The 26,516-nt window shown below is 38.5% G+C and overlaps 1 protein-coding gene and 1 long non-coding RNA gene across 2 annotated transcripts; one reads left to right on the top strand and one right to left on the bottom strand.

Annotated features, from left to right (window-relative positions):
• The first annotated feature begins 1,781 nt into the window (after window positions 1–1,781).
• Window positions 1,782–23,442, top strand: LOC148083119 (uncharacterized). The gene is made up of 2 exons (XR_015710723.1): window positions 1,782–1,859; window positions 22,366–23,442. It is a non-coding gene; the product is annotated as an uncharacterized LOC148083119 (long non-coding RNA).
• A 257-nt stretch (window positions 23,443–23,699) lies between these two features.
• Window positions 23,700–24,783, bottom strand: LOC148083120 (uncharacterized). The gene is given in 2 exon segments (XM_087785818.1): window positions 23,700–23,717; window positions 23,797–24,783. Coding segments are annotated over 2 exon segments (873 nt in total). The 5' UTR covers window positions 24,652–24,783.
• Window positions 24,784–26,516: the final 1,733 nt, after the last annotated feature.

Raw genomic sequence — 26,516 nt, forward strand, 5'->3', positions numbered from 1 at the left:
GCTGTGGCACCAACTCACTGTGTTAAACCTCCCCCTGCTCCACAAGATACAGGCACAAATGTTTTTACCTGGTGAAGAAGGGGGCGGGGCCTAACCCACCTGGCCAGTAGTGTCCAGAAGTACTTGACCAGTCCCTCAGGTGTGGAGGGATGTGAGCAGCTGGATCTTAAAGCGTGTCAACGATCTGGGGCTGGACACAGCTCTGTTTTTTTTACAGATTTTAACCTTTTAAACTTCAACAATGTACCTTCTTTTTATCAAGGTGTTTTTAAAGCGTGTTCGTGTCTTTTTAAATGGAGCCACAATCATGTCTCGAACTCTCTGCACTGGTTTTTAAAGCAGCCGCTGATCCACGGAGCAAGGCTGGACATCAGCAGCAGTACTTTACCTGGGCTGACGGGGGCGCTGGTCAGAAGAAGGACAATATCTCTGCAGCACCTCGTGGACGCTGTGGGACCGGGCTGCCGGGACATTACTGGGGATACGCTCTGTGGGGTTCGCTGGGAGATCACTGGACGAATGAAAGAATCACGGCTCCAGAAAAAACTGCGGCGGGATGGAGCCGGACCCAGCGGACCTCTTCCCGGACCTGCACCTGAGCCCTGAGGTCCGGGACAACAACAACACTCCTGTCCACCACGGACAGAGACGTTTTAACACAAGGCCACAAAGAGGAGTTTTTAGGTGAACTGTGTGAAGATTTTAAAGCAGAGACTCTTTTACGACGACCGACCAACACATGGACAGACAGACTTGGGGACTGGAGGTCACAGTGGAGGTCACAGTGGAGGTCACAGTGGAGGTCACAGTGGAGGTCACAGTGGAGGTCACTGTACAAGCCACCTCTGAGGAAAAGAACCGGTGACCTCCAGTGGAGGATTTTACACGCGGCCATCGCGAGCAACTCCTTTTTAGCGCGTTTTAACCCCGGGGTTTTAAACGAGTGTCCATTCTGCATCAACCAGAGAAGACTTTTCACATTTTTAAAGAGTGTGGGAGGCTGGCAGGGTTTTTAATGTTTGAACTGTTGTTTTTAGTCTTTTTAACCTCGTGTTCTCTGTCCCTGTTTTATAGGCGGAGTCAGATACACAAGAAGCACAAAGAGAGAAGATCTTAAAGTACCTGGTGAGGTAAAGATGTGTATCTGACTCGCAGGAGCTGCAGACACTCACTGGATGTGGTGACTCTGTGGAGACAGAACATCAGATCCAGACTGAGGCTGGAGTTCTGCTTCCACAGAGTCACAACAACACCGAGATGCTTTTAGAAAATGGGGAGAAAAGGGACAAATTTGTGCAATGAAAGAAAACATTCTACAATTTGCACACTGGCTTGACTGAAGTATTGCACTTGTTACTTTATATGGAACTATTGTAAAAACAACAACATTGCAATAAAGTGTTTTTAAAAGTCCTCTCTCTCTCTTTCTCTCTCTCTCTCTCTCTCTCTCTTTCTCTCTCTCTCTCTCTCTCTCGCTCTACAAAAGAAATAGAAACATAGAAAAAAGGGTAATTGGTGAAAAATGCTTCTACATAATGGAGGACTGAATGAGTCAAGAGATCATAGAAACGTTTATTTATATATCTACTAGTATTGTTTTGATTGTTTAAGCGCTTTGTGACCCTGGTCTCGAAAAGCGCTATATAAATAAATATTACTTACTTACTTACTTACTAGTAAAGTAAAAGAGAAATGACACTCTGTACCAGCAGGTGGTGCTGGTGCACCTTTAACTGCTATAGAAGAAGATTTCAGAAGTACTTTCTCTTTCTCTGTCGCTGCAGTGACATCCGTTCGTGTTTTGAGAACAACATTCATCATCCATCTGTTGGTTTCCATCCTTTTGAGTGGCAGTAGAAGTAAGTAGAAGTATTGTGTACTGTATCCAGAGTATGTATCTGATGATATCTTAGTATTATTCTTGTTTTCTTGTCTTGTTTGAACATATTTCACTTTCACACTTCCTTGCATTAAGTCCTGTTCAATTTGTTAGATTTGAAATTATTCTACACTATACGTATACGCCATAAGTTAAATTAATGCTAAAAATATGATCAAAATATAGAGTATAAAATACTAGCCTCATCTAAGAGCTTAAACGTTTAAATACACATTCACAACCAACATTTCACTTTCATACTGATATACACTGTGTCAAGGGTAGCTTGAAACAGACTAGAGATTATTCAGCGATTTAATGAAGGACAGACTGTCTGCTCTGTTCACACCTGTGGACGTGAAACAAAAGAGCAAGAAAGAACACACCCAAAAGAGGGGGGCTGGAAGACAAAGGAATCCGCCCACACAACAGGGAAGCAAGGATGTTGCTCTCCAGGTGACTCGAGACAGGAACTAACATCAAAGAACCACTGCCCCGGAACAGACGCCCCCTGGACAGGAAACTTTCCCTTAAATGTAGAGACGACCCATAACCCAGGACCGTCTTTCCCGGAGCTATCGACCTGTACAGCTGCCGGCAAAGATCGAGTCCTTTCGATCGTAAAGTTATATCTTTGTTTGACTTGTAGCGGCGAATAAACGACCCGTACACTCTGCATTTTGACCTTTTCTCTCCATAAAGCAAAGTATTAAGACCCGGATGTGACGTCGTGTTGGAGCGACAGAAACGGACTAGTTTTAATCGTTTTACCAGGGTGTCTGGAAGCTAATTGAGCGATCGAGGGGCTCCTGCCATTATGACTTCGACACTTTAGACACGACAGGCTGGTAAGAGTCTCGTTCCACGTAGCATAGTGTGTCTCTCTCACCTGTTTTGGTAAAATACTGTTGTCGTCGTATTGTCATGACATATTGTTTTGTTTAAATTGTCTGTGTCTGTATATTTTTATCTTTTGAATATTTTTTTTCTCGCTGCGGTACTTGTAAAAATTAGCATTCGTTTGTGTGAGATCTCTGATTTTTTGTGACACAGCTGAGAGTCCAGGTTCGTGTGTCTCTGGACACTATCTCTTGCTGATAAGAACACTGCTGCAGACGTTGTTACTTGTCAGCTGCTGCAAGGCCGAATGAGCTCCGAAAGACAATTTCCTTGTTGGGGGGAGTGGTTGCTCTTGGAGGTTGAACTTCTAAGACTTCCTTCTTTTCCTCACCGACCCTCCCATTGTATTCATGTGTTCTCTAAACGCACACACATTCTTACGTCATCTTGAATTCTATTCACTATTGGGTTCGATATAATTATCTTTTCTCTTTATTAAGAAACATTCTTTGTTGACGATAGTTATTTTACTATTATTCCTGTTTCTTAATTCGTAATTTCTTAATTGAGGTATATACAAATATACAGTTAATTAGTGGTATAATTGGTTTAAGAAAAAAAACAAACCAACTCACATTTCAATTTTCTCCTTCTTCTGCTGTGTTCAATAACAATAACACAATTAACATTGATGGTTGGCACACTGTTGTATGTATTAATGATCTTGACCATCCTCTCTTCCTATTTCACATTATCAATCGATCAACTCACAATTGGTCACATTGCGTGTAACTTTTGGTGTTTTGTCTAACTAATACTGCTTATCTAAAACAAGTGTGTCATTGACTGCTTGCATGTGTGTACGTTTGTTGATATCTAGTTCCTGTTTTCTCTTCTTCTCTCAATTTCTGATCTTTGGTGTTGTATTTGCTATGCTGCCCCCTGCTGGTTTGCTCTTTGTTTACTTCTTAATTGACTTTTGTTCTGACTCAATTGGTGTAATTATTTAATTATTGATTAATTGAATCAATTGCAGTTTATTCTGTTTTCTTATTTTTTCAATTATTACTTTAAATACATTTTATTATTTTAACAATCAGTCATACATTTACTATTTTATTATTTTTAGTAAATTAGGGATTGGATTTTTATCTTTTTAATTATTGGAGGAATATTAAGTTATATGTTGTATTTGGTCTTTAGACAGTCACTCTTATTCCTCTTCTGGTCAATTTTGCTATATATATATGCAACTAATTAGGAAGTTAAATAATTAACAATAAATAAATAATAAGTTGTTAATTTTTTTGACTTGAATAATTGTAATGAATTAGTATAATATTTTGATTAGATCTAATTGCATTTATTATTTTCAAATTAGTCCATTTAATTTTAATTTTCTTGTTTTTATTATTAATATCTTAATTTACTATTTGTTTTATTTATTATTATCTCGGATTTTATAATGGATTTTAATTAGTTAATTGAAGTTTTGGTTCTTAATTTAGATTTTTAGATTCTTCCTCTTTCATATTTTCATTTAATTGTTTATTATGGTAACTGCTTCTTTACCTATTATTTTTAGCATTATTACTAATATTATTAATATTATTAATTTGTTCTATTCATTTATTGACCTCCTATTTCAAGACAAAAGTAACTATTACTACAGGTGACAAGTTAAAGCTCCTGACAGGGAAGAAAAATAAGAAACGTTAATCTGTTTTTTAATTTAATGGTAAATCTTATGAGTGGGTTACTCACATCAATGATTTCTGAGAATTCATAATAAATAAAATAGTTAAACAAAATGCTCTTATTGAGCTCCAGATACAGCTAATTCAATTTCAACTTAAAGACTTGAAAGAGTTTCTCTAAAAATAGAGATGATAGTTCTAGGGTCCTATCATAGCTCCCTATTGGCCACTGGCTGGAGTGCATGGGTGTGGCAGGAGAAGAGGACGAGGGGATGGAAACAAACAAAGAATTTTGGTCAACAATGGCGCATTTTTGGCTTTTAGTCCAGGAACTTTGGTCCAGTTCCCTATTGGTGACACCTACGATTGAAGCAATTTTTCTGAGCTGAAGAAACGAGAACTCAACCTCAACAACTCTCCACCAAGAATGAACTTCTGCTCCAGAGAGGGAGGAGCTGTACTGGTTCAACGTGATTGAACATCTGATGGTTTCTCTGATCTTGAAAAGACTTTTGAGACTTCATTCCTATGATCCACCTTTGGACCCCCCACACTGCACTATGAACTATGTCTGGGATGAGGATGAACGTGATTATGAAGACAAATGGCACGATCTGGTCGCAAACATGAACTTGACTCTAGTCTGCGATGACATTTTTTGTGGTCCTGATGGTGAGGCTGCTGAACTAACAACTGAACAAGGTTCTCTATGCTCTCTGACACTTCTGTCCCTCGTGTTGCTCTTGCTGTGGTTGCTGGTGGAGAAGCAAGGTTCTATATATTATATATAGATATTATAACAGGGCCCTGAGACAAATGATTAAGAAATGCAAAGTTGTTTGTGATTTGATGAAAAAGCAGACACATCTAAACTGTTAGAGACATGATATCTTTAGTTGTAACAGTAAACAGTTAATCCCAGAATAACATACTCTGATTGCTCCACTCAGAGCTATGATGAAAGCAGCCATAAGAAAACTAAACAAAAACTTGTGAGGTCAACTGATGCAGAATTTTATTTTAAACGAATTAAAAGTGACTCTGTCTAGAGCTGCTGACTTGTCACCTCCAGAAACTAGACTATAGAGACTAGACTATAGAGACTAGACTATAGAGACTAGACTATACTATACCATTCAATCTTGATGTGAGTGAAATTGATGATATATTGTTCTTTGAAATTAGACTTAAATAGTGAAAATGGTAAAAATAGAGACTAAAATACTGTAGGAGGAAAGGTCAAAGAAAAAATAATAGATTAAGAGATAAATTAAAAGAAACACTGAGAAATATAAATATGAATAAGATAAAAAAGTGTCTCTGCTACAACCTGCTCCCTGTGTGTGTGTGTGTGTGTGTGTGTGTGTGTGTGTGTGTGTGTGTGTGTGTGTGTGTGTGTGTGTGTGTGTGTGTGTGTGTGTGTGTGTGTGTGTGTGTGTGTGTGTGTGTTGGTTTTGGTGAATTACGGGGCTTTTGTACCAGTTTTTTTACCGACGCTCTGGGGACCTAGGTGAATTAGGGGGACCTACCCGAAGTCCCCGTAATTCAAACAACATATTGGTGCTCAGGAGGCTCTAAACTATCATCCCTCTCTTTTTTAGAGCAAGACCTTATTATTCACCTCACCTGTTTTTCTGTGTATTTTGTGTATAACACAGTGGCCACTCTGTACAATCGTGGAACTGCACTTTCATACACAATTATACACAATTGCGCCTTTTCTGAGCAAAAAAACGGTCTCTTCTCTGATTGGCTCGTTTAAAAAAGGGGGCGTGGCATTGATAATAGCGGGGACCTGACACACACACACAATTTTTGGGATTTTTAGGGACCTCAACAAACTGTGACTCGGATTTTCTTTCTTAAGATCTGGAGACTTTAACCTGATCAGATAAAAATGAATTCAGTCATTACTTTTACTTTGTTTTAGTGAATTCACTGCTAATTTAAATATGTCCAACAATCTCAATAATAGTTTTTATTAATTTATTAAATTATATTATAATATTTTACAATACCAACATTTTTTGAAAATATTAAATGACACGACTATAAGTTAAATATACATAATTAGTCATTTTACATCTTTGGTATGTTTTGTATCAGTTTGAATAAATAAACAACAGTCAATATTTTTATTAATTCATAATAATGTGTAATTATTCAGATGATTATTATTTATTTTATTTTTTTCCAAATGAAGATCTGATGCATGAACGACTTAAAAAACGAGATGAGTCAGACGAGTGCAGTCACCGACCCGTGAGGTCAAAAAGGTCAACTTGGAATGAAAAACTTCTCCTTTTTATCTGTCTCTACATTTATCATTTCATCTTGTCCTGTTATCATCTGTAAGTAAGTAAGTAATTTTTATTTATATAGCTCTTTTCCAGACCAGGGTCACAAAGAACTTAAACAATCAAAACAATATTCAATAAAGTATATACTTTAAAGGTCAAGATAATACTGATAGCACAACAGGAGTTCCAGAAAATCAAGGAAAAGCCTGAACAAATAAAAAGGTCTTAAGATGTTTTTTGAAGGAGTCAGTAGATCATCAAACACAGATGTTTCTTGAAGGAGTCAGTAGATCATCAAACACAGATGTTTCTTAAAGGAGTCAGTAGATCATCAAACACAGATGTTTCTTGAAGGAGTCAGTAGATCATCAAACACAGATGTTTCTTGAAGGAGTCAGTAGATCATCAAACACACATGTTTCTTGAAGGAGTCAGTAGATCATCAAACACAGATGTTTCTTGAAGGAGTCAGTAGATCATCAAACATAGATGTTTCTTGAAGGAGTCAGTAGATCATCAAACACAGATGTTTCTTGAAGGAGTCAGTAGATCATCAAACACAGATGTTTCTTAAAGGAGTCAGTAGATCATCAAACACAGATGTTTCTTGAAGGAGTCAGTAGATCATCAAACACAGATGTTTCTTGAAGGAGTCAGTAGATCATCAAACACAGATGTTTCTTGAAGGAGTCAGTAGATCATCAAACACAGATGTTTCTTGAAGGAGTCAGTAGATCATCAAACACAGATGTTTCTTGAAGGAGTCAGTAGATCATCAAACACAGATGTTTCTTGAAGGAGTCAGTAGATCATCAAACACAGATGTTTCTTGAAGGAGTCAGTAGATCATCAAACACAGATGTTTCTTGAAGGAGTCAGTAGATCATCAAACACAGATGTTTCTTGAAGGAGTCAGTAGATCATCAAACACAGATGTTTCTTGAAGGAGTCAGTAGATCATCAAACACAGATGTTTCTTGAAGGAGTCAGTAGATCATCAAACACAGATGTTTCTTGAAGGAGTCAGTAGATCATCAAACACAGATGTTTCTTGAAGGAGTCAGTAGATCATCAAACACAGATGTTTCTTGAAGGAGTCAGTAGATCATCAAACACAGATGTTTCTTGAAGGAGTCAGTAGATCATCAAACACAGATGTTTCTTAAAGGAGTCAGTAGATCATCAAACACAGATGTTTCTTGAAGGAGTCAGTAGATCATCAAACACAGATGTTTCTTGAAGGAGTCAGTAGATCATCAAACACAGATGTTTCTTGAAGGAGTCAGTAGATCATCAAACACAGATGTTTCTTGAAGGAGTCAGAAGATCATCAAACACAGATGTTTCTTGAAGGAGTCAGTAGATCATCAAACACAGATGTTTCTTGAAGGAGTCAGTAGATCATCAAACACAGATGTTTCTTGAAGGAGTCAGTAGATCATCAAACACAGATGTTTCTTAAAGGAGTCAGTAGATCATCAAACACAGATGTTTCTTAAAGGAGTCAGTAGATCCATCAAACACAAAGAATCAAGTACAGCAAAACCAATTAAGGACCCAGAACAGAACCTTGAGGGACTCCACACAACAGATTCAGACCTCATTTGATTGGCAGATACACTAAATCTGTAACACAGACCCAGACAGTCTTCATCCCTCAGTCTTCTCAGCAGGATCTGGTGATCAACTGTGTCAAAGGCTGAGGACAGATCCAAGAGAACCAGAACAGTGGATTTACCAGAGTCAGCCGACATCATGATGTCACTGGACACCTTCAGTAAAGCTGTCTCCGTAGATGTTTACGGAAGCCAGACTGAAACTTCTCATGGATATCGCTCTGATCCAGGAACAAAGACAGCTGCTCAGACACAACCTTCTCCAAGATCTTGGACAAGAAAGGGAGCTTAGAAATAGGCCTGAAATGACTGAGGTCAGTTGGGTCTAAACCTGGCTTTTTGAGCAGAGGCTCCACAATGGTTTAAATGCATTGGGAAAAACCCCTGTGGAAAGGGAGAGGTTCATCATATTGGTAACTCAGGGGCAAATTACATCAAATACTTTGATAAAAAGCCTACAAGGAAGGACGTCATCTGAGCAAGAGGAGGGTTTCATCTTGTTCACTAGTGCCGAAATGTCACCCAGAGATACAGCACTGAAGGAAGACCAAGAGGGGCTCAGAGACAGCAGGGGTTCCACACAAAGGGGGAGAGATTTTCTCTTTGATCAATTTAATTTTGTCAATGAAAAATCTCAACAATGCATTGCTGTCAGCTTCACAGAAGACAGGCGTGATTTGAGGAGCAGGAGACACGAGAGAATTAATCGTGTCAAACAACACTTTGGGGTTTTTCTTATTTGCTGCTACCAGTTTTCTGATGTAATCAGATCTAGCAGTTTCCACCATCTCATTGTAAGAAGACATCAGATCCCTGAGGTGAAGTCTGTGCACCTCAAGTTTAGTGGACTTCCAGAGACGCTCAGTCTTTCAACAAAGTCTCTTCAGACTCAGGAGATCTTCATTTGTCCAAGGGCACCGTTTTTTCTGAATTTTCAAGTTCGATTTAACAGGTGCCACTTGATCCAGTATTTCAACACAATGATCAGTGAAACAGTGAATCAAATTGTCCACATTTGGGTAGTTATCAAAGGAAAGAGGGTCAAACCTAGCAGAAAAACTGTCTGCAGTATCGGCTGAGATGACACGTCTCTGAGACCTAACTTTCAAAGGCTTAGGTTCAGGGATGAAGTCCAGGTTAAACAAGACAAGAGAATGATCACTCAGATGGCCTTTTTGAATTTGTATCTGTCTCTACATTCATTGTTTAATCTTGTTCTCCTTTTCATCTGTCTCTACATTCATCGTTCCATCTTGTTCTCCTTTTCATCTGTCTCTACATTCATCATTTGACAGATGAAAAAAAAAACAAGATGGAATGCTGACTGTAGAGACAGATGAAAGGGAGGAAAATGTGAAATAATGAATGTAGAGACAGATGAAAAAAGAACAAGATGGAATGATGACTATAGAGACAGATGAAAGGGAGGAAAAGGTGAAATAATGAATGTAGAGACAGATGAAAAAAGAACAAGATGGAATGATGAATTGAGAGTAATATGAAAGAAGAACAAGATTAGATAATTAATGTAGATACAGATGAAAGCAGAACAAGATTAAATGATGAATATAGAGACGGATGAAAAGGAGGACAAGATAAAAAAATGATTGTAGAGATAGATGAAAAGGAGGACAAGATTAAATGATGAATGTAGAGACAGATGAAATAAGAACAAGATGGAATGATGAATTTAGATTCAGATCAAAGAAGAACAAGCTTAAATAATGAATGTAGATACAGATGAAAGCAGAACAAGATGGAATGATACATTTAGAGACAGATTAAAGAAGAAGATTAAATGATGGATGTAGAGACAAATGAAAAGGTGGGCAAGATGAAAAAATGAATGTAGAGACAGATGAAAGGAGAAAAAGATTAAATGATGAATGTAGAGACAGATGAAAGAAGAACACGATGGAATGATGAATGTAGAGATAGATGAAAAAGAGGACAAGATGAAATAATGACTGTAGAGATAGATGAAAAGGGGACAAGATTAAATGATGAATGTAGAGACAGGTGAAAGCAGAACAAGATGGAATGATGAATGTAGAGACAGATGACAGAAGAACACGATTAAATGATGAATGTAGTGACAGATGAAAGAAGAACAAGATTAAATGAAGAATGTAGAGACAGATGAAAGCAGAACAAGATGGAGTGATGAATGTAGAGACAGATGAAAAGGAGAACAAGATGGAATGATAAATGTAGAGAAAGATGAAAAGGAGAACATGATTAAACGATCATTCATTAAATAATACATTAAGAGACAGATGAAAGCAGAACAAGATGGAATGATGAATGTAGAGACAGATGAAAGAGGAACAAGATGGAATGATGAATGTAGAGACGGATGAAAAGGAGAACACGATGGAATGATGAATGTAGAGAAAGATGAAAAGGAGAACAAGATGGAATGATGAATGTAGAGACAGATGAAAAGGAGGAACAAGATTAAATGATCATTCATTAAATGATGAATGTAGTGACAGATTAAAGCAGAACAAGATTAAATGATCATTCATTAAATGATGAATGTAGTGACAGATGAAAGCAGAACAAGATTAAATGATGAATGTAAAAACAGATGAAAGAAGAACAAGATGGAATGATGAATGTAGAGACAGATGGAAGAAGAATAAGATGGAAAGATGAATGTAGAGACAGATGAAAAGAAGGACAAGATGAAATAATTAATGTAGAGACGGATAGCATTGATAATAGCGGGGACCTGACACACACACACACATTTGTGGGATTTATAGGAACCTCAACAAACTGTGACTCGGATTTTCTTGTTTAAGATCTGGAGACTTTAGAAAAGGGGGCGTGGCATTGATAATAGCGGGGACCCTACACACACACACACACATCTGTGGGATTTAGAGGGACCTCAACAAACTGTGACTCTGATTTTCTTGCTTTAGATCTGGAGACTTTAGAAAAGGGGGCGTGGCATTGATAATAGCGGGGACCCTACACACACACACACATTTGTGGGATTTATAGGGACCTCAACAAACCCCGACTCTGATTTTCTCGCTTAAGAGGAGACTTTAACATGATCAGATAAAAATGAGTTCAGTCATTATTTTTACTTTGCTTTAGTGAATTCACTGCTAATTTAAATAGGTACAACAATCTCAATAATAGTTTTTAATGACTTATTAAATTACATTATAAAATTTTACAATAGTAACATTAGTTGAGAATATTAAATGACATGACTATAAGTCAAATGTACATAATATAGTGACTTTAACATTATTAGTCATTTTACATCTTTGGTATGTTTTCTATCAGTTTGAATAAATAAACAGTCAACATGTTTATTGATTCATAATAATTTGTATTTATGCATATAATTATTATTTATTATTTTTGTCTCCAAATGAAGATCTGATGAATGAACGACTTAAAAAAAAGACCTGAGTTATGACAAGTGAGGTCAGAAAGTTAGGTCAGAAAAGGGCAACTTGTACTGAAACCCTTGAATAATAAAAGTTTAATGAAGATGTGAAGATGAAGATACAAATAATATATTCATTATATTATGTCATTGAGTTATTTTACATTTTATAAGATATTTTATTATAAATGTCTCTACATTCATTATTTCATCTTGTTCTCCTTTCATAGGGTTTTTGTAGCAAAACCACGCTACCAATTCCAAGAAAATTTGTGCGACATGCAAGCTTTATCCGAATATAATGAAGGTTACAATTATTTATTAACTATATTTGTGTTTTAAAACAAAATTTGGCTGTTGAAACGGTAAATGCATTTGCTTCTGTACTACAACAAAGTGAAATTCCTGTTAACTACAGACGGACGATGGAGAACAATTTGTCAACAAGAATTTTAAAGGATTAATGGTAAAACAAGGAATCAATCATTTTTCCACAGCCGGCGTAGCTAAAGCCTCTGTGATTGAAAGTTTTAACCGAACTTTAAAAGGTAGAATGTGTAGGTACTTTACAGCTAACAACACTCTACGTTACATCGATGCGTTACAAGATCTGGTGAAAAGTTATAACTATAGCTGTCATAAAAGTATTAAAATGACACCGATGGAGGTGACCAAAGACAACATTATGCAAGTGTTTGACAATTCATTATTTGTATTCAATTTGAATCCGTCTGATGACAACAACGTTATTTCTGTCATTTCGAATGGAAACTTGAGACTGGAAATGAGATTCAGAGCCATAACCTCACACCGTTTGATTGATGCCAAGAGACAGGTGCAGGTGGATTATATGAAAAAATTAAAAAATGGACACCCTTTAAATACAAGATCTAATGCAAAGACTCATTGGACGTGTATTCAGCGCGTCTTTCCTTCAGACCAACTACCCTCAGATACATCGTCTCTCAGACTACTCGCATATTTTATCGTCAACACGCACCCTGCTCGAAAACCAGGATCACACTGGCTTGCATTAACTCTTGAAGAAGATGGTGGGTCAACTGTTTTGGTATCTTCCCCCACTTTGCTCATTACCCTTGAGATATTTTAAAGGTCCTCGACGATCACGCACACACCGTCAAATACCATAATCAACAATTAAAAGATGTACTTTGACTTCAACAAAGTACTAGGAATGTATGGTGACACTATGAAAATTGATCTCATGGTGTACAACTTTGTGAAAAAACGTCAGCAATGTTTAATAAGAAGACGATGTCACAATGTGAATCAACTGAACTTCTCCCTATAGTATTTTAAAGAGTGTTGTCAACTCGATTGATGCATTGAAAATGTTTAACTACTCATATGTTAAACTTGTTGGTGAAAAAAAGTCATGTTGTCATGCCAGTCATGTTGCCGGATGTGTGTGATTTGAACACCAAAGGTAATTTTTAACACCTGCTCTCTTTCCATAGTTGCTGCATACATTTCCCCATAAGTCTTTTGTGTTAGGGGCAGATCATTGGGATCAGGCATCGAGGGCAACCATGAAAAAAACATTCATAAAATTCCAACACAACCTCTGCATAACCATCCACAGAGTATCACCCCAGTTTTTCCTCACCCTGGTTTAAGGCATGTTTAATAGATGTCTTATGCTTGAGTGTTTCCCATTGAATGGATGTTTCAGAGAACCTCTTGGACTTTTCTCTATAGTTGTCTGGACTGGGGATGGCGAGAGAGTTATCAGCCATAAAGTTTGTTTGAAACACCTTCATACAAGCGGATGCAATGGTAATACAAGTGAAAGGATCAACTTGTGTCTCTTCTAAAAATTCTTTCCTGAAGGACATGCATCCTTTCCTAAGGATGTCTACATCATTTTTGCAATAGTGAATCAACTCAGACTGGGGTATTTGAAACTGGCCAGACCTGTTGTAGAGCCCTACTGACGTGAAGCTTGGAGAAACACCCAACCACATCCGCAGTTGCCTGTTCACTCGCCTTTCGATTCCTTCTACTGATGTCATTGCCACTTCGTAGATTGTCAGTAGCCACAAGAGTCTGGGTATCAGGCCGAGCTGGAAGAGCCAAGCCTTGAACTTGGCTGGCAGGCCTGATCCGTCAATCCTTTTCAGCCATTCCTCAGCCTGCTTTTCAATCCTGGAAACATTGGTTCTGTAGTTAAGGGATGTTTCGTACCATTTTCCAAGGCACTTGATGGGGTTCTCCTTAATTAACTCTGCCATTCTTGATCACCATGCTCCTCGACTTTTTTGGTTTGAAATTCATTCGAGCGCACGATGCCATGTCGTCGAGTGCCTTCAGGATCCATCTTGCTTCTACGTGGGTTGCCGTTGTTATGGTAAAGTCATCCATAAAGCTTCTTATTGGAGGTTGGCTGACTCCAGACTCCATCATTGGCCCTCTAGATTCCTTACCTGCAGCTGTTATTAGCAGGTTCATTCCCATAACAAACAAGATTGGGGAGATGGTGCACCCTGTCACTATTCCCTTGTCCAGGTCCTGCCATCTGGTTGTGTATTTGTCAGTCTGGAACCGTAACTTGAATACCCTAAAATAGCTGGCTATAATTGCACCGATATTGTCGGGGATCCATATGCAATGTCCAAGTCGAGCCAGATTACTGGTAGGTTCCATTTGCTCTCCTTGGCCTCCCGGATCAAATCACTGAGGATCCCGGTAGTGATGGGATCGACAGTTCTTTTGACTGTACTGAATCACTAGAATCAGTTCATTAAAAGGATTTGTTCAAAAGATTCGTTCAGTTCGTTCATTCACCAAATCACTAACTCAGGGCTTATGGAGCCCTGACTGCAATTTCTCCTACTTCCTGAACGCAGCCAAACAATCCGTTACTAGGTTTAATGATTCAGACCCGATGTTCACAATCACTGCACTTGAGGGACAATGCAAAAAAAAAAAAAAGGAAGCCTGGTGCGTTCACGGACAAGGACCAGTACATACTGTAGACATTCGTGAGAAATTCAGCAAATAGAGAAGATCTTGAGATAAACTTAAATGCAATCAACAATAAATTAAAAAGGCCTTGTTTAAGTAAAAACAAATATTAAATTAAGAAATCCTTAAAAACTAAATGTTCTGTAGCGAAGTCCCTCTCCCCCTCCTCCCCCACGAGTAGCTGCGTCGTTCGCTGATGCCGAGGATGCGAGTCATAGAATAATTCAATAGTTAAGCGAGTCATAGAATCCCTACCACCGGCACGATTGCGGCTGAGTGAGTTCAACTGAACTGAGAAAGGAACGAATCACTTAATGAAGTGATTCGGTTCAGTACGCTCACTCAAAAGATTTGTTCTTTCGAACGACACAACATTAGATCCCAGTCTGCTCCAAGCATCCGGAGAAGCCTGCTATGCCTCCCTTCTGTATCGACATATCGATGTACTTGTTTTTCACCATAAACGCTGTCATTGTCCTTGCCAGGAATGGGAAGAATATTTTGCATTAGACACTTGGTAGTCCGATAGTACGGAACTGGCTGATTTCTGAGGAGTTCTCCAGTAGTGGTATTACGCCTTTCAAACATATCCTCCTCATCAGCCTCTATAACCTGTGGAGGAGGTTAGGGCATTTCTTGTATACCTTGTAGGGTATGGCGCTAGGTCCTGGGGCAGATGCGGACTTGGCTTTTTGTACAATGTCCTGGACTTCTCTCCATGTGGGTTCTCCGATTTCCAGCATTTTCCTTCTTTCAATTCTTGGGTGTGCACCCAGGCGTCCCTGTGGCTGTCTTCCAGGATCCAGAAATCCTCTTCTTCTTCCTCTTTATCCTGATTAATATGGAAGTAGCGTAGCTCGTAGCTCTCCTTGGAGTTAGCCACCACCCTGCATCTCTGCATGACCCATGAACACAGGGGCTGCTGCCACACCCTTCCATCTGGGAGTAACAATATGGTGGTTTGAATCCCTCAGGACATTGACAGTGAAATCCGTTCTCTTCATCCACACACATGCCTCCGTTGCCACACGGGTTAGGGTTAGTGTTAGGGTTAGGGTTAGTGTTAGGGTTAGGGTTAGGGTTAGGGTTGATGAGCACTCGTCAAGTTCCACTATGCACTTGGGAACACTCACTTTGCCACTCATGAGCCTTTGGCTAGCTTGGGTCGCCATTTTGTGTTCTTCATACTCCGAATAGCAAAAGCCACATTTTTTTCTTTTTGTCGTCTGGCTGGTAAGAGAAACCAAAGCTATGATGTTTGGGTAGATATATAAAGTCCAGGTCAAAGCCATCCTTCTGATCCTTTTGTTCCGGCTGACCATTTCTTTAATAATCGCAGCCATTGCATCAGGCGACATGAGTCTTTAAGGTGAAAAAAAAAAAAGTGTTATTGAGTCTATATCGACTGTTCGGTGCCGTGTGTTGCAGTTGGTGGGTCCCTAAGAGCGTCCCTGTGGCTGTCTTCAAGGATCCAGAAATCCTCTTCTTCTTCCTCTTCATCCTGGAAGTAGCGTAGCTCGTAGCTCTCCTTGGAGTTAGCCACCACCCTGCATCTCTGCATGACCCATGAACACAGGGGCTGCTGCCACACTAGTCCATCTGGGAGTAACAGTACGGTGGTTTGAATCCCTCAGGACATTGACAGGGAAATCCGTTCTCTTCATCCACACACGTACCTCCGTTGCCACACGGGTTAGGGTTAGTGTTAGGGTTAGGGTCAGGGTTAGTGTTAGGGTTAGGGTTAGTGTTAGGGTTAGGGTTAGGGTTAGGCTTGATGAGCACTCGTCAAGTTCCACTATGCACTTGGGAACACTCACTTTGCCACTCATGAGCCTTCGGCTAGCTTGGGTCACCATTTTGTGTTCTTCATACTCCGAATAGCAAAAGCCACATTTTTTTCTTTTTGTTGTCTGGCTGGTAAGAGAAACCATAGCTATGATGTTTGGGTATATATATTAAGTCCAGGTCAAAGCCATCCTTCTGATCCTTTTGTTCCGGCTGACCATTTCTTTAATAATCGCAGCCATTGCATCAGGCGACATGAGTCTTTAAGGTGAAAAAAAAAAAAGTGTTATTGAGTCTATAGCGACTGTTCGGTGCCGTGTGTTGCAGTCGGTGGGTCCCTAAGAGCGTCCCTGTGGCTGTCTTCAAGGATCCAGAAATCCTCTTCTTCTTCCTCTTCATCCTGGAAGTAGCGTAGCTCGTAGCTCTCCTTGGAGTTAGCCACCACCCTGCATCTCTGCATGACCCATGAACACAGGGGCTGCTGCCACACTAGTCCATCTGGGAGTAACAGTACGGTGGTTTGAATCCCTCAGGACATTGACAGTGAAATCCGTTCTCTTCATCCACACACATGCCTCCGTTGCCACACGGGTTAGGGTTAGGGTTAGGCTTGATGAGCACTCGTCAAGTTCCACTATGCACTTGGGAACACTCACTTTGCCACTCATGAGCCTTCGGCTAGCTTGGGTCACCATTTTGTGTTCTTCATACTCCGAATAGCAAAAGCCACATTTTTTTCTTTTTGTTGTCTGGCTGGTAAGAGAAACCATAGCTATGATGTTTGGGTATATATATTAAGTCCAGGTCAAAGCCATCCTTCTGATCCTTTTGTTCCGGCTGACCATTTCTTTAATAATCGCAGCCATTGCATCAGGCGACATGAGTCTTTAAGGTGAAAAAAAAAAAAGTGTTATTGAGTCTATAGCGACTGTTCGGTGCCGTGTGTTGCAGTCGGTGGGTCCCTAAGAGCGTCCCTGTGGCTGTCTTCAAGGATCCAGAAATCCTCTTCTTCTTCCTCTTCATCCTGGAAGTAGCGTAGCTCGTAGCTCTCCTTGGAGTTAGCCACCACCCTGCATCTCTGCATGACCCATGAACACAGGGGCTGCTGCCACACTAGTCCATCTGGGAGTAACAGTACGGTGGTTTGAATCCCTCAGGACATTGACAGTGAAATCCGTTCTCTTCATCCACACACGTACCTCCGTTGCCACACGGGTTAGGGTTAGGGTTAGGCTTGATGAGCACTCGTCAAGTTCCACTATGCACTTGGGAACACTCACTTTGCCACTCATGAGCCTTCGGCTAGCTTGGGTCGCCATTTTGTGTTCTTCATACTCTGAATAGCAAAAGCCACATTTTTTTCTTTTTGTCGTCTGGCTGGTAAGAGAAACCATAGCTATGATGTTTGGGTATATATATTAAGTCCAGGTCAAAGCCATCCTTCTGATCTTTTTGTTCCGGCTGACCATTTCTTTAATAATCGCAGCCATTGCATCAGGCGACATGAGTCTTTAAGGTGAAAAACATAAAAGTGTTATTGAGTCTATATCGACTGTTCGGTGCCGTGTGTTGCAGTCGGTGGTTCCTCACTGACGGGTAGGATTAGACTCATGAATCATAACTTCCCCTTTCTGAATCCTCCAATTCACGTCTTGTGAAAAATCACTTATGCAGTCGCCTTTAAAAAACAAACCAACAAAAGAACTCCGATGTCAAATGCTGTCCAAAGACGGTGGTTGAGTCGCAGCTGAAATAGAAGTCGACTCATCGGTTCCACAACCGTATCATTCACTGTTCGCCAAACTATTCCTCCTTTTGGTTCTATGATTTCATTCGGATATCGATTTTGATATTTAAGCGCCGTAAACCCATAAGTTAAGGGGGTGGAAATCCAACACATTTCTATCCCTATTACTCTTTACTAATCTGCTTTTGTGAAAATGAGAGCTCGATGACTCCAAAGACCTTTAGCTTCCACTGTTATAGGATCCAAAGACTGTTTTGAGATGTTGAGTTTTTTTAATGACTACTTCCTTCAATCCTCTGACATGACGGAGCTCTGTTACACTTCTAATATCATGAAACACTGTCTAACAATTCTTGTTCCTGAAGTAAGATGGAAAAATCTCATAAAATAGTTGTTCTCACACTAGTTTCACACCAGGGTCAGGGTCATGATGAAGAAGGTTCCTTGAACCACCCAGTCTTCAGGTTGTTCACTCTAAAGCACACACTATTGTTTCTGTTCTCATCATCTAGGATGAGCAACTATGTTGTTCATGTTTGTTATTTGAACCACGTAAAGTCAAACACAATGGGGAAAAAATAATGGTTTACAAAACTTTCTACAAAGTTTTCACATCTTCATCAGTGCGATGATGTTGATCTTCATTTCAGCAACATCAGCTTTTAACAACAACCTTAAACTTCTTGATGTGAACGTTAGACAAACTAAAACATCTTAGACATCGACATTCATTTTGAATGACTAACTGAGAACAAAGTGTCTTGACACTATTCTATAAAACCAAAACAATAAACCATTTATAAACTATTTTAAAAACCTACAATTCCAAAAAACAATCATAGCCTTGATAAACATTAAAAATGTTTCCATCATCGTGTTGAGAAAACCATTAAAAGTTACAAAGTTATTGTCGTGTAAATCGTTTGATACAGAAACTGTAATAAAAATAAAATCTAAACTTTTCTTAACCCTTTGTTGTGTTTCTCTTTAGTCGTTTTGGCATTACGATAAAAAAACAAAACAAGGTTAAAACACCTTTTACTTTAAAGTCTGCATTATTCAAGATTTTTCATTATATTTTGTAGAAGAAAAAGTATACGAGCTCTTTTGTAGTAAAACAACACAAAAGTAAAAACATAACACAGCACATTGAATTCTTCTAAGGAAATGTTTACAATTGCAAATTCTTAGAACAACAACTATAAAAACTTTAACAATTCTTCAATCAATACAGTATCATTATTCCTACACAGAGAAGATGTATTTCAATTTAAAACTGATTATCAAACAATGAATTCTTCTTTTCCATGGAATTAACCATAAAGTCTATAACATTATCTCCATCAGTGTCAGTGATTGACAGGTTACTGTGAGTCACACCAGTTGATGATTAACACGATCAATAAACAATAATAACAACAACAACATCAAGCAGGTCGAAGGTCAAATCATGAACTAGTTTAAGATGAGATGTTTTATTGTTGTGATGACAGTGTTGATCATCAACTGGTCTGAGCTCACAGTCACCTGTCAATCACTGATGATGGAAACAAGACTGAATGTATTGATCTTGACCTGTAGATGAACTAACGGTTCTGTGTGAATATTTCACCTCATTAAAACAAAGGTCCCTCTAATTCACTGGTGGGTGTGTTTTATCATAAAAAAGTGGGCGGGGCTTAAGGTACCCACAATGTCGCCTGAGTCCTCATAATACACGTTCTCTTAATTCACCTTCTAGCTGGTGGGTGTGTATCAGCAATTGGCGTGTGTATAGCTATGCTGAAGTGATGGGAATTTTTGTTGGAATTTTTAGAACATTTCTGTCTTAGTTTGAGATCTGTAGACCCTCAGGAAGGGGTGGTTCCTGTAAACCACCATCGGGCCGGTACAGAGGAAAATGTCCCTCTAGTTCACATCCACCAACAGGGGTGTGTGTGTGTGTGTGTGTGTGTGTGTGTGTGTGAATGAAATAATTCCCTCCAACACCCGCCTCTGTTTCTCTCTCTCCATGAAGTCAAAACTTACTGATAATTTGAACTCTCTGCTAACTTCAAGGTTTATTCAAATAAAACACATGACAAACTCTAACTGACATCCACAGACATACAAAGTTTTGAATACACAACTCATGACACACACACAATATCCTCATCACCACCTGAATAGATTCAAAACTGACCTTCTAGTAACTTCTGATCTTATCCTGTCAGAGGTGGTGTTGAGAAGCTCCAGTGAGGGAGGAATAAGAAGCCACTGTCCACTGCAGACTTAAATATATGAAATGATCTCCTTGTTAGAAGGTGAACAAGAAACATGAGCCAACATGAGTAAAGATAATAACTTGAGTAGCTTGAAAATATATGTATGAAAAAATGTAGTTTTAGGAAACTACTCTTTGGACATGTGGTGAAATAGTTAAGATGTTTAAATTACCAAACACAAGAAATCATGATTTGAGATAAATACAACTTCCCTAAAACTAATAACACTTTACTTAATGCTAAGAGAAGGAACATATTGACATTAGAGAAGTTTCAAAAAACAAGGGAAAGAAAATATCTTGTTATGATTAAAACGTAGTTTCAGAATTAATCATTTTAAGAACATGTATTTTTTTTATAAATTAAAATAGAATACTTTTATATACATCAATGGCAGCCAATAATACAATACACAATATGAAAAGTGAAACTTGAAACTAAAAAATTAAATTGATTAATTGAAAAAGTTAAATAAAAAATGGAAATATGTTTCTAAAGCTGCTTCTAATGTTCTAAGGCAACTATAAACATGTTTTGAACAAAATGTAAAGCAGAGAACAGAATCGACTAAAAATGTAAGACCCAGAAGAAATAAATAAATTAATAAATGATGCCTTCAAGAAAGAAAATAGCAAATAATCTATTTAGAAACTATAGAATCATATCAGTCTCATTTCCTTTGTTAAAGATAAATATACCTTTAATCCAAGATCCAAAAATAAGAACTAGAGCAAGAGATTAATGGAAAATAAACAAGTTGAATTCTAAAATTGACAAAATATGGACTTGCAAGTGTAATTTATTGAAGGAATTCAATTATATAAGCATTGTAAATTACTAGTTTTCATCCACATGACAAAATGATTTGATTGAAGTTTTAAACAAAGGAAACCTAAAATAAATACCAATTTGAAATACTAGAGTTTAACAGTTCTTTGGGGAACTTCAATATAAAGATAATAAATGGGTTAATAATGGAAAATAAGGTTCTCAAAATGTGTTCTATATCTAACAAAGGACAAGAAAATAAAATAAAAGAATGAATCATTATAATTATAATCGTAAAAATATTTTATAGAGTAGATTTTTACTTTTTTAATTTTTTTTATTATTCCTAAATTAAGTCTTAGTTAGTCTTTTATTAATTGGTTAAACTAAGGTCCAGAAATCCAACAATAGAAATGCTAATATAGAAAAAACATAATAAAATAAATAAACGGCTGCAGAATAGTTTGCACATAGACATTTTTTTCTATTTGATATTATCCATTAACTTTAGCAATAGACTTTCAAACCAAATCTAAGAGGAATAATAAAGATTCAACAAAGCTTAGAATATCATTTTGTAGCTAATAATGTCATATATTGAATAAATGTATTCATAAATAAATTTAAGAAAGTTAATACCAAGAGTATTATGATTAATTAAATGATTTGACAATAGATTTGGATACAAAGTTATTCAAGAAAACATTTTTTTAAATACAAATAAATAAGGTTGTTCATTTGTCCCTCAGGGGAGGACTTAGATACTTAGCTGGATAATAGGTTTGTTACGTGATGGTGATTCTTGTTGCACGGTTCTGCCGATCAACACTGCTGAAGGAGGCTCTGTCCAGATTGCATTCAATTAGTTTAAATTTTTGGTGTAGAAAACAGCTCGAGAATAAGGTACGACTGTGTTTTACTATCTCTCTGACTTAGATAGTAAATAGGAAGGGGTTAATTTTGTCTGCAGGAAGTAGTATGAGTAAATTCTAAATAAATAGCATGATTTAAAGATGTATTGTTTCTCATTTGTAAAGAATGCGATGCTGTTCATGTCTTTCCTATGTTGCAGGACGAGCTCAATGATGCTCTGTTGACGGGGGAGTACGTCAACAACACCTCACATGAAGAGCCCACATCCAAGTCGCCGACAACGGGGCTGCTACTTCCTTTTTACCTCGTTAAAGAGGTTTTTCAAAGCAGTGGATACTGGCTCCATATCAATATATATTTTATCAAAATCTCTACTTCAAAATAGACTTATTAGATTTGAGTTAGTTATTGTGAATATGTTTGTTTTGATGATTTGGCATTCAATTACTTCAGTTTTAATTCATAGCATAATTTGGAATTATTATTATTATTAAAAAAAATTTTTTGGATTTTTTCTTTTTTTTTGTGATTTGAGAGAAATGCTCATAATGTATAATTGTTTTCATTAAATGAATCTGTGTTTCCTCTGTTGCTTTCTCACCAAATGTAATCTTTGTGTGGCACTATACGGATAATAGTTTAGCATGTTTAGTTTATGATAAGATTCGAGATCATTATTTTGAAATCAGACTAGTCTTTGTTTTATTGCATCATTAGTTCATGATGCAATCAGGGGGAATGTAAGGAAATGACAACTTTACTGTAATCAATCATCTAGATTTAACAGACATTTCAAATAGTCACTTGATTAACTGATAATCTTTCATATTTAATTCATATTAAATAATCCTATTCTTGCATTGACTGCAACACAAGGCCGAGTTCACAAAGCCTCGCACACACAGAAAGATTAAACAATCCCGGGATTCCAGGAAGTCTGGACCCCTGTTTGAGAACTCACACTGAAGGACACAAGTCGCTGGGAACAAACTCTCTCTAGAAGTCAACAACCTTCAGTAAGTTTCCACTACGATCACGTGCGACCGGCCATCTTAGAATCAAGTGTTTAAAGTTACTGACCAATCCTACATTCACATTTGACTAGAGGTGTTAACCTGAATATTCTACTATAAAGATCCACCATTTTGTCTGATCTTTGCGTTCTGGCATTCTTAGACGTCTGCGATAGATCTCTCTGTTTGCCAGCGCCCATGTTCACGTAAGTTTGTCTCTTACTTTTGCATAATTCACTAAACGAGCATTTTTCTTAAACTCATCCATGTGTCTGTCCTTCATTCCATCACCACGTACGAGGCTGGGGAGGGGTCGGTTCATCGGAACACAAAATCCCAACACCTGAGACCACTAATTCTGCGATAACATTTTCAATTCCTTCTTCTGCATCTGGTTTGAGCGGGTATTGTCTTATTACAGGGCGATGCTCAGTCTTCCCTTTAATAATTACAGGTGGAGTATTTTTCATTAGACCTACATCCGTGGGTCCTTGACTACAGAGTTGATCTGGCAACTTGCTCACAGCCTCTTCCTCGTCTTGTGAGAGGGAGAGGATCTGTACATCTCAGCTCAAATGAGTTTGAGGGTTAGTTCTGAGTGTCCAATTTAATCGCACTCGTTGCCACCCAGTATGCGACACCTCCCACAACGGATTTTGTGGATTTGGCGTCCAACTGAGGTGTGGCAGTGATCCCGCAAGATCATTAATGTCTTTCCACTCATGCTCATGGCTCTTTGCCAAGGACACATGTGGGTGTTGTCCTGGCGGAAGGAGTTGTTTTACCTGAGCTGACACAGCTGCAGTAGCAAAACCACACTTCTTTTTACAATATAAGTGTTCTAGGTTTATTACCTGTGGTTCTAGTCGCAAGAAAAATTCGTCATACTCTAAATCTGGATCATCTTCATGTCTTATGGTTACGTGAAGGCCCTGTTTTCCCTGGATCTCTCCTCCAGGTTCAACTTTTTCTGCAATTTCTCTCAAGAGTTGAGCTGCTGCTCCTGTCATTTCTGCCTCTGGGAGGTCTAATGACCACCAATAACGGGCGCTTCAGTTATCGGCGGTATGTCACCTACTGAGGCGATCACCCTCCCCTTGTTGTTTGTTTTTTATTCTTATTTCTAGTTGTGTGATAACATCCCGTCCCAACAAGTTATGTGGACAAGATGGATGCAAAACTAGTTCAGCCTGCGCTACTCTCAGTGGTCTTTCTGGTGCAACAATGTTCAAAGTGTGTGTCAGTGGCAAATGTTCAACCGTTCCATGAGCTCCTTTCATTTTGACTATACCTTTTCCTGGCTTAATTTTCTTTGGGTCCCATCGACCTAGTACTGAAACATCAGCACCGGTGTCTACCAGAAAAACTGTTGGATCTCCGTTTACTAGGAGTGTCATTTCAGGCCTTTTACCAGGCTCTGTTAAATGTCTTAACAAAAGGTCTTGAATTTCAGGTATTTCTTCATCAAACATTGTGTGTGAGAGGTTAATTTCTTCTTCTGATTCATCAGTTTCACATGGCGGTGCACTCGGTTGTGACCTTGGTGCTGCCACCTGTTGTTGGCCTAGTCATTCTTCATCCTCAGACGAATCATCAGAGTAGTGTTTTCGTCTGGGTTTATCTTTGCGCTTGTTTTTCTCAATACAATCTCTGGCAAGATGTCCTGTCTTTCCGCAAGTAAAGCATCGACCTTCTTTTAAGAGTCTTCTTTTTTCTGCGGACAGTGTATTAGGATCATATTATCATATTAGTAGTAAATGTTTGTTACATGTGTCATGTCACTAGTGACTTGTTTTTCTCGCTTTTTCTCTATCATTTCGTAATTTCGGGCATATGTAATGTGATCGTTTGTCCCAGCCTTCTGCCAGGTCACATTTTGCTTCTTAATGTATCTCGACAGATCTGGTCTCATTTGGTTCAACAAATGATTTTTGAAATGTGATTCCCATAGAGCTGGATGATCTTCGGGAATCCCACCATGTTTGTTAAAAACATCCCTTAATCTGACTTTGAAGTCGTCTATGTTTTCGTCTTCATGCTGCCTGCAGGCTGCTATTTGATTAGGATCAGGCCTCTGTGCATAGATCTGCTCACATCTTTCCAAAATGTCATTCAGAGGTAACGCGACTTGTGCATATGGTATGACGCCACCTTGATCGTTCGTGATCATGATACGAAAACACATAAGTCGTTGTTTCTTGTACTCCTGTTACATAAGCACAATTTCCTGTCCATTCTTCCACCAATCTGTTTCTCAAGACCCCACCTCCACACCACCACCATAACTGGGATCGAATGACGTGTTTCAAGGCGTTCTTCAAGTTTATGTTGGTGTCTGAACAAGAAGGATCTTCTCGCCTGCAGTTCATACAAAACTCTGCAGCCAGAATTGTGATTCGCTCTCGTAGAAGAACTCACATTTCTCCGATCCTTAAATCTCTGCATTAGTTTGTTTCAGGATCCATTTTAAAATTCTGGTTCTTACTTTCAGATCTATTCATGGTAGGATTTCATTAATTATTTAATAAAACAAGTTTTAAAATGTTTTATTTTTATTTTGTCAAGAGTTAAATAACATTTGTAAATTTTTAAACAATTTTTGGTTAAAAAGAATATTCTGTATGCAACAATATTGAAAAGACTTATATGGAAAAAAATGCATTCAGGAATATATATATATATATATATATATATCCAAAAAAACAATTTGGGAAAGTTAAAAAATATTTTTTGACAATATGGTGTCAATATTATACATTCTTGACGATACACAATACACACACCAAATATATACACAACTCTTTAAAGTTGACTTCCTGCAGCACACTGACTGACTGACCTGAGAGCAGGACTTGGACCTGGAGACCACCTGCAGCAGCTTCATGATTGGCTGAGACTGAGACACCAGCGGGGAGACGGCGTGGATGACGGCAGTGAATTCCTGACCCGGAGTGACCCCTGGATTTATGAAACAACACAACAGCCTTTCTACCACTGACCCTGACACATCTTTGGGGGGGACGCGTGTGTGTACCCAGGCCCAGGTAGTAGAACGGGAAGTGGGCCAGATGTGTGGAGTATTCGGGAAGAACCAGCAGTCCTCCAGGCAGGAAGTTCCACATGTACTTGTTCCTGGACGCGTGAGACAACACTCGGTCCTTGATGATCTGTGCGGAAACAAAACTTGAATCAATTCGTTGCTCCACCAGATGGCGCTCTCAGCCGTGAGATGTTTCTCTCTGGAAACATTACTATTAGAACATTAAGAAGTGAAAGAACCGAGAAAGTGAGGCTTCATGAAGCTTCATCAAGAGTTTTCACTGATTGTTGGTCGATG

The sequence above is a fragment of the Callionymus lyra genome, chromosome 3 (assembly GCF_982586985.1).
Source record: "Callionymus lyra chromosome 3, fCalLyr1.hap1.1, whole genome shotgun sequence".
NCBI lineage: Eukaryota > Metazoa > Chordata > Actinopteri > Syngnathiformes > Callionymidae > Callionymus > Callionymus lyra.